Genomic DNA, 13,211 nt, shown 5'->3' with positions numbered 1-13,211 from the left:
AGTTTAACCCTCATGGTGTAGTAGCAACTTCTGACCATAAACTGCATTTCCATCGATTTAGTGACTTGTGAAGAAGCACGCCTGCTGTCAGCACAGCTACTGTATTTGCCCCCACTGTGCTGGAGAGCATGGCACTCTCGACTACACCAAGAACATTGCAGTGTTCGTGCCAAAACGTCAACAGCTTATTCCCCAATTTATGAATTGAGAATTCAAACTACGAATTCAAAGACAAATAACAAATAATTCAAATAACAAAGGAACTTTTGCTATTTTGAACCCTACTAAGCATTGGCTAGCCTCTGAAACTACAGTACTTCAGGCTAACATTACACTAAATCTTGACATCTACCTCTATTGGTAGTTGTACAGAAATTATTTTTGTCTTCAATTTTTTTCACACACACACACACAGCACCAACACTAAGATAACATTACTCATAGCATATATGTAGAAAAACTCATTGCAACTATGTAAACACATGTGGATCTTAAAGTCATTATAAAAATAAACTCCGAGCCTTTCTAAATGTTGTTATATGACATTATGTCTACATTAAATTACTTCTCCAGGACTAGCAAGATGGCTCAGTAGGTAAAGGCACTTGCCACCAAGCCTGATGACCTGCGTTCAAGCCCAGGTACTCACACAGTAGAAGGAAGAGACCAGACTCCCACAAGTTGTCATCAGACTTCCACATGTACACACACATACACACACACTAAGTAATGTATAAAACAAAATTTAAAAATTAAAAATTACTTCTCGCAAGCACTGAAATGCTCCAAAAGCTATACAGAAACTTTCAACAATACTTTTTCAACATTTAAAAACTTGTGTTTTTCATATTACTTGTGTGCCACTCTTTCCTACCTTCTATTAATAATACTAATACTACTACTACTAATAATAATAATAAATAACCAGATATCACTGGGAAGTGGTGGCCTGTGAGTTTAATCCCAGAACTTGGGAGGCAGAGGCAGGCAGATCTCTGAGTTTGAGGCCAGCCTGATCTACAGAGTGAGTTCCAGGACAGCTAGAGCTGCACAGAGAAACTGCCTCAGAAAACAAAAAACAAGATAAGTTTAGCCTGGTACTAGTGGAGATGTCTAGTCTTTAAAGCAATTCTACGCCTCAATTTTTTGTATCTTTTTAAAACCTCAAACCTACATAGATCTTATTGCTTTCTTATCTGAAGCGCAGTCTCTCTCATCACATTTAACTTCGCAGAAACTCAGCACATTGTTATTAGCCAAAAAGTACTTGCTGCCTACCTGTAGTACCGAGATTGTAGATACGTTGAGCAAACAGTCTTTGATACGTGACTGGCCGACCCAAAGTCTATCACTTTAACCCTGTATGGCTGTCGAACAGGATCCACCAACATAATATTCTCTGGTTTGAGGTCAGCATGAATTAAACCAAGACTTTTCAGCTTCTTCAGTGCAGTGGCCACTTGCTGAAGAACAGGCCTGATAACCTTCAGGGGCAGGGGACTGAATTTATTCTGTTTCAGAAAGTCATACAGGTTCTGCTCCAGCATCTCGAAGACTAGGCAGGTGTGATTGCGGTGCTGGAAGCACTCATAGGCTCGCACGAAGTTATACTCATCAGCGTTCTCGGTACTGAGCCTTGCGAGGATGCTCACTTCTATCTGCCCCTGACGTGCGTACGAAGGGTGATTCTTCAAAATTTTGATGGCTACAATTTCATTTGTCCCTCTCTTCCAGCATTTAACAACCTGGCCGAAAGTGCCACGACCAAGAAAATCAAGGACTTCATATGTGTTTTTCATAGAGCATAAGACTTCGTGCTGCACTAACTGATAATCTCCCTCTCCACTGCTACAGTTCTGCTTTGATCCTGCGGTTGTCGTCACAACTGTCACTGGATTTCCCATGTTGGTTTGCAACATTGCAGGAAGTAGGGACAGTTCATCGACAATCTGCATTGCGCCGCTGTGATTATCCAACTCCTCACTCTTGCGCTTCAATCCACATCGCTGAGGACCTTCTAGGAAATGTAACCTGTTTCGCCACACCACAGTCCGAGGTGCGTCCACCCCAGCTTGCTGCGCCTGAGCTGCTGTGACCTTTGTAGCACCGGCAGTGTCTTTGACAACAACGGCACCGGCCTGCAACGCAAAGCTGTGTCCTCCAGGTCTGGCAAATGGTACCTTTGTCTGAAAAGCACTACCCTTCGTGGAAGGATGAGAATTTCCAAAGTTTCTACCATTCACATAGGTCTGCGGATAGTTTCTTTCCTGGAAAACACAACTGCTTGGCTCTACTTTGAGTTTCTTCACACTACAAAAGGCACTTGACTGAGTTTGATAAACATATGGTGGGTAGACCAAGACTTGTGAGGCCATACCTGCAAAAGAAGAAAGGAAATGTTAACCTCAGCACCAGGTTTCTTTCTCCTCAGCTTTAAACTGCAGGAAGAAAACTTTTAGGGTCAATTCACAACGTGCTATAATAATAATAATAATAATAATAATAATATTAATAAGTTCTATGAAGATTTTTCCCCTGGAGGAGATAAGATCTTCAGTATCTCCATGTTATTCTTCAGCAGTTCTGTTATTTGGTAGAAATACTTACTGAACAGTCATAATGGCCAGTAGAAACTGTACCAACCATTTTCCCATAAAAGAAAAAGTACAACTCCCTAAACAAATAGCACACATGCGGCAAAATATTCTTGCACCAAAATACAATGCCTGAGGCAGCAGCTAGAGAGGCCACTCAGTTGGCAGTGAGGAACACTAGTGCACAAGTGTGAGGAGCAGGGCCCAGAGCCCAGGCCCCAGGGAAGCCAGGTGGGCTTCTATGCATGCCTGTAGCTCCAGGAAGGAAAACTGAGGCAGGAAGATGGTTGGGCCTAGCTGGCTGGCTGTCTTGCTGGAAAATGGGAGCTCCAGGTTCAGCCTCAGAGGAACAAAGAGGAGGATGGTAGGAGACACCTGACTGCTTCCTCTGGACGCCACGTGTGTACTCTTACATACATACACCTCACACACACAAAATTACGAAGCAGCCAACATAGTTTATAAGCAGGAAGAAACAACTACGCATGTTTTAAGTATATACAGGGATTAATTTAAAAGGACCATCCTTTTCATAAAGAGCTCTGATCCCATATTCTACTTGCCAAATATAATATTCTTTGATCTTAAAGGGCGTTCATTACACTACAAAGAACTTAATGGCTTTCTGTCCAGTTCCCTTCATGGTGCTAAGTTCCCAGACATTAAAAGACTTTCTATAGATTTTATTCTTACTCCAACTAAACAGCCATCGGTGCACAATGGTTTTGTAAGCAGTATCTGACTCCAGTGTAACACAGATACAAAAGGGATTTAACATGTTACTGGCAGAGCTGACTTTCTCCCATGTGTTGGGGGCTGGCCTGGTGTTATGTATTCTAATGTTTATTACTGGCCCCCAAGATCGTGTCCTTGCTCAGAGGAGCATATTCTTATGTATACCTGTCCTTGTTGTGTAAACTTTGCCCCGCCTAATTTAAAGCTGATTGTTTAATAGAAAAAATGCTGGAGAGATGCCTCAGAGGTTAAGAGCACTGGTTGCTCTCCCAGAGGTACTGAGTTCAATTCCCAGACACCACATGGTGGCTCATGACCATCTATAATGGGATCACATGGAGGCAGAACACTGTATACATAATAAATAAATCTTTAAAATATATTTTTTTTAATTGCTGAAGCCTGGGATGTGGCAAAGAAAGGGAGGTGGAGTCTGTGGTTCGAAGGCTGGGGTTGAGGAACCACAAAGAAAAGATCCAAGGAGAAGGAAACAGAGAAGAAGGGAATTGACCAGTGCCATAGGTTAGCGTGGGAAAGGAGCCCATGGCTGGATCAGCATGGATGGAGATGGAGAGCATTAATAAGTATTTTGGGACTGTATATGGAAGGTAGCTCAAGATGCGGACTGGGAGGTAAAGTTAGAGGGTTAATATCTGCAATGCCCCATATAAAGGCTATTTTATAAAATACAACAGGTGTGTCTTTATTTGACTGATAGGTTACGTAATACCACTGCAATAATTATAGCCTAATAATAAACATTAGGCCATATCCTTTACATTTACCACATCACCCCATGACCTTATTTTATGAATATCACATGACTTAAAATTCATGTAACATATAATCCAACAACTGCTAATCTATATACACAAACTTAAAACACACAGACACACACACACACAAATCCTCAGTACTCTAGCTCAAAACACATTAATTACATAGTTAGTCTATCATACAATAACATGCAACACAAGTCAAAAATCGCTTGACAAACCATTACTTGAATAGTCCATGTTCTTTCCTTGCATAAAAAGCCTCACATGTTCTCTTCACTCTTTCTTTGCCTGAGAACATTTCAAACTCCTTTAGGATCTGGCCAAAATAACACAGTACCTTCTTGCTCGTGTTCTCATGAGACACACATACTCACCACACACCCTCCAAGAGGAGCTACGCACTCAGAGACTCCTAGCAAATCCCCATTCTTCTTTAGAATCACTATACTGTTAACTGTCAGTATACACATATGTCTTTCACACAAGATTTGAATCAAACTGTCTAGGATGTAAAGGGGATGTTAATAAATTTTCGATGGTTCTATCAATCTCAAAATATTTTTAGTAAGCTGAAGAGTTGACTTATTAAGAGCACTTGGGCGAAAGCTTGAGCACCTGAGTGCAATACAAACACTCGAAGAAAAAGCTGGGCCTTCAGAGACAGAATGCCTAGGACTTGCTGACTGGCCAATCTAGCTGAAAGTGCAAGCCCCAAGGAGTCAATGAAAGACCATGTCAAGGAGTAAGGAGAAGAGAGATTCAACATCCTCCTCTGACCTACACCTGTACATACTCATGAGTACACTCATAAATCAACATGCACATATGCCACTTAAAACACACAAACATTACCTTTATTGAACCCAGTTTTAAACTCTGTACTGTATTAACTGTGTCTTGTATTTCAACATATCACAACTATCAACCATTTTTATCTCAGAAATAATGAATTAGCATCACAGCATACAATATCTACAATATTAAAAATAACAAAGTTGGAAAAAAATCTTAGAAAGAGCTACAACCAATGGGAGACTAATTATATAACTGTTTACTAAGTGCCTTATAATATTTGGCTTAACCAGTGAGTAAAGGCATTTGCTACACAAAGCTAGCAACCTGAGTTCACACCCCAAAATGTACATGGACTAGGTGGAGAAAACCAACTTCACAAAACTGTCTTAAGTGCTCTCTGTCACGAACAATTCCACATTTGGCTAAGGCTGAGGATCTGGCTTGCTTCCATGTATGTGGACCTATCTGCATTGCCCACTGGGGTTGGCTACCCAGAGGCTATTTAAGCTGTGGGCTGGCTTTCCCCAGGGTCAGATGATTGTTCAAGGTTCCTGAATAAACTGCATTAAAAAAAAAAAAAAAAAAGAACCATGGCAAACACCCTGCATATACACACAAATCATAAATAAAAATTAACACAAGAAAACAAAAGCTCAAAGGAACTAAGTACCTGACAAAATGTCTCAAAACTATGATTTTAAAAAAAAGTGAGATTTAATCACATCTGAGATTAAATTTGCAAAATTTTCCTATGCACACCTGCCAGATTCCAACATTGCCCTAGTATAAACTCAGAGACAAACTTCACAGACAGATCAAGACTTGATATTCACTGAGTAAGAGAATACTGAAACCTGAAACTCTAGGGTTTGAAACTTTAAGGAAGTACATCTACTTCCTTTAAAAAGTCCCCACCACTGGCTCTGGTAGTGCACACCTATGATCCCAGCACTCTGAGAGGCAGAAGCAGGCAGACTGTAGTGAGTTCAAGGCCATCCTCGTCTACGAAGCTAGTCCAGGGAAGCCAAGGCTACATAGAGAAACCCTCTCTGGGGGCCGGGGGGTGGGGTTGTACATTGAAACCTTCCCTCCCCATCAAGTGTAATCCTAGAAGCTGAGAAGCTGATGCAAAGAGATTGGCATGGGTTCAAGGCCAGCCTAGTGAGAATCTATCTCAAAAATACATAAGAAGCTTTAGGTTGACTACGCCATGAGGACTCCTTTTCGTAAATGGGGCCTCACGGAGCTGGACTACCAATGTGAAGTCACAGCTAGGTGCTGTCTTTGGAGCAGAGAGCAAGCCTTCAACGATCCCTGCATCTGACTGTATCTCTATCTTGGGATTCTCCAGCCTCCAGAAGAATGAGCAATAAATCTATGCTCTTTACAAATTTGTAGCAGCAGACCAAAATGGATGGGCATGAGTTTTACGCTTCTAACCCTATAGTAAACTTGAAACCCTATCTGAGCCTTACCTTACCTAGCAGACAATCAGAAGTATACGTAACAAGAACACCCACAGGTGCGGGTCTGGCCATGGTGAGCTATTAGTGAGACGTGCTCTCCTGGTTTCTTCTCACTTACAATACAAAGTCTACTGAACCAAGCAGGAACCACGACACAAACACTTGACTGACATACTCAATTTCTTGGCTAATATAAAATTTCTGAAACATTTTCTGTCAAACATATGTCTTATGTGTAACAGGGCCAACTAAATAACAAGACAAATATAATTGAGTCAAGTTTCTTAAAGTCTTCTCATTCAATTTCCTTCCACTTGTCCAAACCATCATTTTCTAAATATCTTCCTTCTTAAAAACTAGTTTTATTTATCTACACACACATATTACCATTTTAGCCATTTTCAAGTTTATTATGGGGTGACATAAAATGCATTCCCAATGCTGTACTGATCACATCTCCCTCCTAACAGGAGCCCTCTTTTTCTACCGAAACTGTGACCCTTTAAACAGTAATTCCCTATCCTCCCATCTCATGACTCTGGCAACCACTGTTTATATTCTACTCTATGAATCTGACTTCCAACTATACCTCAGAAGTGGACTCACATTTACCTTTTTATGATTTAGCATGTCAATCACATAATCAGATTTTTCTTCCTTTGTAAGATTAAATGGTATTTCATGTGTGTATATGACATTTTATTTGCCCATCCATGGATAGATACTAGAGTTGCTTCTACTTTGGGGCTATTTTGTTGTTGCTGCTTGCTATATACACCAAGGTGGGCTTGAACGGACAGACAGTAGCCTACCTCTGCCCTTCTACAGTGCTGAGATTAAAGACTTGAATCTTAAATCCTAATAATCCATCAGCTCCACTCAGGAGGCCCAGGCAGGAAGATCTCTGTGAGTTCAAGGCCAGCGTGGCCTGCATATCAAGTTCCAGGACAGCCAGCGCTACATTAAGAGACCCTGCCTAAAAAACAAAAAAGAAAGGAAAACAGAAAAGAATAGAATAGAAAAGAAAAAAAAGAAATCACCTACCAGCTCCTTCAAATAAAGTAGATAATGGGTTTACTGATGCTTTCAAAAAGATCTTATTGAAAGATCTTAAAGAAAGGCTGAAACAGGAAATTAAGCAAGCAATTAAAGTTGCTTTATGGAGGAAAGTATATGTTGTGTGACAAAATTTCCCTAAGGAGGCGCTTTCCTCACATTTACTCACCCTAGATAGAGAGCCCACAACAGATCAAAGAACGGATACCAACAGAGTCCAACTTGGTGAACCAATGAGTTTATTGGGGTTACTTACAGGAGCCCACCCCAGGACAATGACAGCTCACAAAGCTGAACACCTGAAGCACACTGCACAGCCTGCACGCAGCTCAACAGGATGGAGAGTGTCTTTTCCAGACGCCTCAGTCTAAACCTCTTCAGACAACCCAGCCAGCTCCTGTTTCTTACAGGTGGCTGGTCTGGGGTCTGAGAGGATTCTACACAGCTCAACTCACATTGTCTGAGAGGGACTCTCAGCTTTTACTGATTACTCTGGCAGGAAGAGGCCTGGTGAATCTAGTCAGTTTCAGAGACTATCAATGTTTTATCTACAACCTCGGTGGTTATCAAATGTTTTAATATTAGTCTAATTCTACCACCTCACTTATCTGAGGCATGAAGGTCTGGCCTAGTTATCAGAGTCACATGTGCAGTTTAAACGTTTTATCATTTCAGAGCTAGCAGATGGTTCAGTGGGTGAAGGTAATAGCCACCAAGCCTGAAGACCTGGGTTCAATCCCCAGGACTCACGAAGAGAGGAAGAAGAGACCTAAGTGTCCTCTGACCCCCACAAGCATGCCCCTACCACACACACACACACACACACACACACACTAAATGCTACAAAAAATATAAGCTGGACATGGTGGCAAACACCTTTAGTCTCAGCACTTGGGAAGCAGTAACAGGCAGATCTATTATTTGAGGCAAGCAGGGTCTTCATGGCAAGATTCAGGCTAGCCAATGCTATACAAGACCCATCTCAAAAAAACAAACAAAAAAGTTCTAGCATTTTAAAGATGAGAGTTTTAAGTTCCTAAACCTTCATTTATGACCATAAAACCTATAGAAACTGCTATTGCTTCTGTTATCAAGATATTTTTGCTTTCATTTATAATTTTGTGTACAATTTTTCAAATACTCAAAGTAGCATTTTGAGAAGATGGTATGGTGGCAAATGTATAATCTCAGCACTGAGGGAAGTGGAGACTGGAGACTCCAGAGTTCAAGGTCATCCTCTGACACACAGCAAGTCTGAAACCAGGCTAGGGGATAAGAGACACTTTCAATTTCAAAATAAAAAGTTACTGCTCCATTGTGCTGTAATTACTTTGTGTTCTCTTAGAGAGAACTGGCCAGTTATTTCAGGTCAGTGTAGTTATCCACCTCACCCCACACCATCCAAACAAAAATACAAGGAAGTCAGGGAGTTAGAAAGGACACGTTTTGTTAGTTTGGTTTTGGATTTTGAAGGGCTCCCAGAGGCTGTCCTCCCTGCTTGGGTTTTGAGACAGAATCGCACTGCTCAAGATGGCTTATAACACATTAAAGAGGAGGTTCTTCATGACTGGAGAACAGGCAGTCTAGCTGTCTCCAGTTAATGATTCCCCAAAGGTACTCCTAGAATGAACAGCTGAAGTTAAGCATGAGACTTTTAGAATGCTGCATTTGTCTTTCATTGCATTTCACTAACATGCTCACATTATTCTCCAAATAAAGCACAGATTTTTCCTTCAAGAGGACTAATACAAATTTTATATATTCCTATCTTTCTACTCTAAAGACTAAAGTCAAAAGAAATCCAAGTTTCTAAATGTCGCAATGTTCTGGATGTACATAAGTGCCCACACAAACTTACATTTTTATCTCTTTCATTTTCAAGTGCATGCCACATTTTTAACAGAAAAACCAAAAATACAAAAAATACATACTATGAAGAGAAAAAGAACACACTGTGAGCAGACAAGTTTGACTTTATTCAGCTGAGCATGGTGGTATATGCTTATAAGCTCTGGAACTTTCCAGGTAAAAGCAGGCCAAATAGAGTCAAGACCATCCTTGACTACCTAGCTAGTTCCTTCTAGGCTAGCCTATGAAAAATCCTGTCTCAAACTCCAAAATAAAACATATCTTCTACTTTATTAAAATTTAATTTTTTACTTTGTTTATGTAATTTTATTAAAATTACAACTTTTATTCAGCCAATGATACATTGCTTTACAGTATACACTACTGGCCCAGTCTGGTGGCCCACACCTGCAATCCCAGCAACTCTGCGAGGCAGAGGCAGGCAGATCTCTTTGAGTTGGAGGTCAGCCTGGTCTACAGAGCGAGTCCAGGACAGCCAAGGCTACACAGAAACCCTGTCTCAAAAAAAAAAAAAAAAAAAAAAAAGAATGAACCAAAATCAATGATGCAGATCAAGCATATCTTATACTAAAGTATTGTCTACTTAACTGAAACAAAGCTCTAACCTCAGGATCAAAAGAAGCTGGGTGCAGAATACCAAGGAGACAATTTCAGTAGATGGGCAAGTCCCTAATACAAAATGGCATGGTACTGGAGCAAAAGAGATGGCTCAGCAGGTAAGAGCACCTACTGCTCTTGTTCAAGAACCCAGTTCGGTTCCCAGCAGCTCACAACCACTTGCAACTCAAGTTCCAAGAGGTGCTCTCTTCAGGACTCCACGGGCACCGCACACTTGCAGTGCACATCCACACACTCAGACACATGCAAATGCACAAAATAAAACATTTCTAAATTGCTTTTAAAGGGAAGAATGAATGTTAATATCTGAGGATTCTCAATGAAAGAAAGGAATTCTGTAATTCACATCACTAAGCAATTAATTCTGTTCATTTCATTCACTGTGATTGAACTGAAAAGCATATAAAATCCCAAACTGTCAATCAAGTTCCTGGGATCACTGGCCAGCCTTTGCTTTCTGAGACAGTTTCTACTATGAGCCCAGGCTAGACTCAAATTCATAATCGACCTAGTAGCCTACTGAGTGTTGGCTGGTCTATTTTGAATTTTTAAAAAATAACAAAGTATTCATAAGTAGTGAGTACAAAGCATTTTAAAAGACCATAAGCTTAAGTTTTTAGAGCTTTGACTAGTATATTACTTTATTAATCAGTAGACTAAAAACATAATTTCATTATGTGAGCCAATGTTTTAAAATATAAAAGGCTTTTTTTTTTCTTTCCTTATTTTTCACACTTCTGGTAACTGAATTCAAGGACTCAAGCGTGTCTAAAGCGTACTAGACAAGCTTGTTCCAATATCGTATTTCTAGCATGTTGGGTTTTTTGTGGGTTTGTTTGTTTGTTTGTTTTAACTTTGAAACAGGGTCTCATCCAAGCAGAGCCTGAATCTGCTATTCTGTAGCAAGAGAAGGCCTTACATTTGTGATCCTCCTGCCTCTGCCTCCCAAGTACCCAGGATTGCAGGACTAATATAATATGAGACCTGACAATTCTTTCTTAAGGAGTCTGTACAAGGCACTGGAAGAAGAACTTGGAGAATAGAACTGCATAGCCTAGAATTTTCTGACAAAGCAGTCAGTTTATCACTGTTCCATTACTCTATACATATTTATAAAGGACAAAATGTGTCTTCTTTGAAACAGAAGACATGACACGCTAGAAAGTACGCTGTTGATGTGAACAGAACAGTTGCACCTTTCAATCATTAATTGTCACAATTTGAAATAGCTGCACTGTTTTGTGTAGTCTTTTGACTGCTACTTTATCCAGTAAATTACACTGAACCACTACACACAAACATTTGCACAGAATTTGAACCACACATATAAAGCTTCATAAATGAAGCCTATTATCTGAGGTGCCTACAAAACACTGTGTTTGAAAATACTGAAGTCTTGGGTATTTTCCAGCAGTATTGTAGAGAAGGCATCTAGAGAATGTGTCGACTATACACAATCTCCGTGCTAAATAACAAGCCTGATCTGACTTAGCAAAACAATCCAACTTTTGGAACAGAAAATGACCTGCTGGACATTTCAAAGGTGCTAGAAATCACCCTACTAGTCCAAATCAATCTAAAAAGGAGATTGCTCTTCCTAGAACAGGTAATTTCCCAGATACTTCTTAAGCTATACAGGATACATATCAGAAGTAGAAACAATGACTGGCTGAAGGTAGGTTTACCTAGTACTTTCTTGAAGTAAGCTTAAAATTAAAAGTCAAAATTCAGTTCATAAAGCCAGGCAGTGGTGTCGCACACCTTTGATCCCAGCGCTCAGAGAGGCAGAGGCAAGCAGATTCTTTGCGAGTTCGAGGCCAACCTGGTCTACAGAGTGAGTCCAGGACAGCCAAGGCTACACAGAAAAATCCTCTCTCAAACAAACAAAAAAATTCAGTTCATAAAGCTGAGCACAGTGCCACACACTTTTAAGTCCAGCACTCAGGAGGCGGATGCAGGTGTTTCTCTATGAGTCTGCAGTCACCATGGTCTACATTGTGAGATCCAGGACAGACAAAGCTATATAGTGAGACCCTCTATCAAGGGAGGGAAAAAAAATCAGTCATAAAGTTTCAGTTCAAAGCCGGGCATAGTGGCGTACGTCTGTAATCCCAGCACTCTGAGAGGCAGAGGCAAGTGGATTTCTGTGAATTTGAGACCAGCCTGGTCTACAAAGTGAGTCCAGGACAGCCAAGGCTACACAGAGAAACCTATCTCCAAAAAAAAAAAAAAAAAAAGGCAAACAAGCTTCAGGTCAAAAGACTGTTTTCATTAATGTCTACCAATGGACTTTTTCTCAAATAAGCCTGTTCATGGTTTATGAACAGGTCCCTCAATGAAAAGCCAGTACTGGCAACAACTGTTCTACTTCCTAGTTTTGTCCCAAAAGAATTATGCAAACTTTATTTTTAAAAATAACACTTACAAAACTGCATTTTTTTTTTCTAAATTAGTTTACAAAGTAGTAAGTTTCTTTATAGCACTTTGATTCATAATTGTCTGATCCTCCCCTCCTCAGCCCCACTCAAACCCTTCCACCCTCAGCATTCCTCATCATACCGCATGTGTTTTTACCCACCTCACACCTCTCCCTTAGAGCCCTGACCCTTCTCATGTGCCATTTTCTAGATTCCTAGAATTTAGACTCCCACCAACATACACACATACAAAAATTAGAAGCTATGAGCCATGCTTGGTGATCCATGCCTTTAATCCCAGCACTCGAGGCAGAAGCAGGTAGAGTTCTGTGAGTTCAACACCAGCCTAGTCTACAAAATTAGTTCCAGTCCCATCAGGCCTACACAGTGAGACCCTGTCTCATGATTGGCGGGGGTGGGGAGAAGCTATGAAACTGAGAAGATGGCTCCGTTAGTGTTTGCTGGGGAAGCAGAGGACCTGAGTTTACATCCCTAGCACCCATGTAAGAGCACATATCTGTAACCCCATGAAAAGCCAGCAAGAGAGCACATATCTGGATATGACCCCAGCACTGGGAGAACCTGGAGCTCGCTGGCCAGCCAGTCTAACTAAATGCAAGAGCTCCAAGTTTTAATACTTCTAAGATCTAAGATTTTGAAATGTTAATATGTAAGTAATTATACATATACTAAAATGTGTCTATATTTCATATGTACATAAATATATTAAAATTAAAACATACCCAAATGTATGAAGGTGAAGAGATTTCTAAATAATATTAACAACAAATAACATAATAAAAAAGCCAAGTGGGATGGTAAACACTTGCATAATTCCAGCAGGCTGAGAGGGCTGATAAGAACTGGCCATGAGCTGCGCAT

General features: G+C 40.5%; 1 protein-coding gene across 6 annotated transcripts in view; it reads right to left on the bottom strand.

Moving 5' to 3' along the window:
* Hipk3 (homeodomain interacting protein kinase 3) overlaps nucleotides 1–13,211 on the bottom strand; it is a 70,783-nt gene that overhangs the window by 45,886 nt on the left and 11,686 nt on the right. For all 6 annotated transcript variants that reach the window (XM_060371820.1, XM_060371818.1, XM_060371822.1 and 3 more), the window contains exon 2: nucleotides 1,279–2,377. In XM_060371820.1, the coding sequence (XP_060227803.1) occupies nucleotides 1,279–2,375 (1,097 nt within the window). In that variant the 5' untranslated portion in view covers nucleotides 2,376–2,377. The remainder of the gene's footprint in view (nucleotides 1–1,278; nucleotides 2,378–13,211) is intronic.

Source organism: Meriones unguiculatus, chromosome 18 (genome assembly GCF_030254825.1).
Source record: "Meriones unguiculatus strain TT.TT164.6M chromosome 18, Bangor_MerUng_6.1, whole genome shotgun sequence".
In the NCBI taxonomy this organism is placed as follows: domain Eukaryota; kingdom Metazoa; phylum Chordata; class Mammalia; order Rodentia; family Muridae; genus Meriones; species Meriones unguiculatus.
The sequence above is the reverse complement of the archived record's forward strand: the minus strand, read 5'-3'. Positions and strand labels throughout refer to the sequence as shown.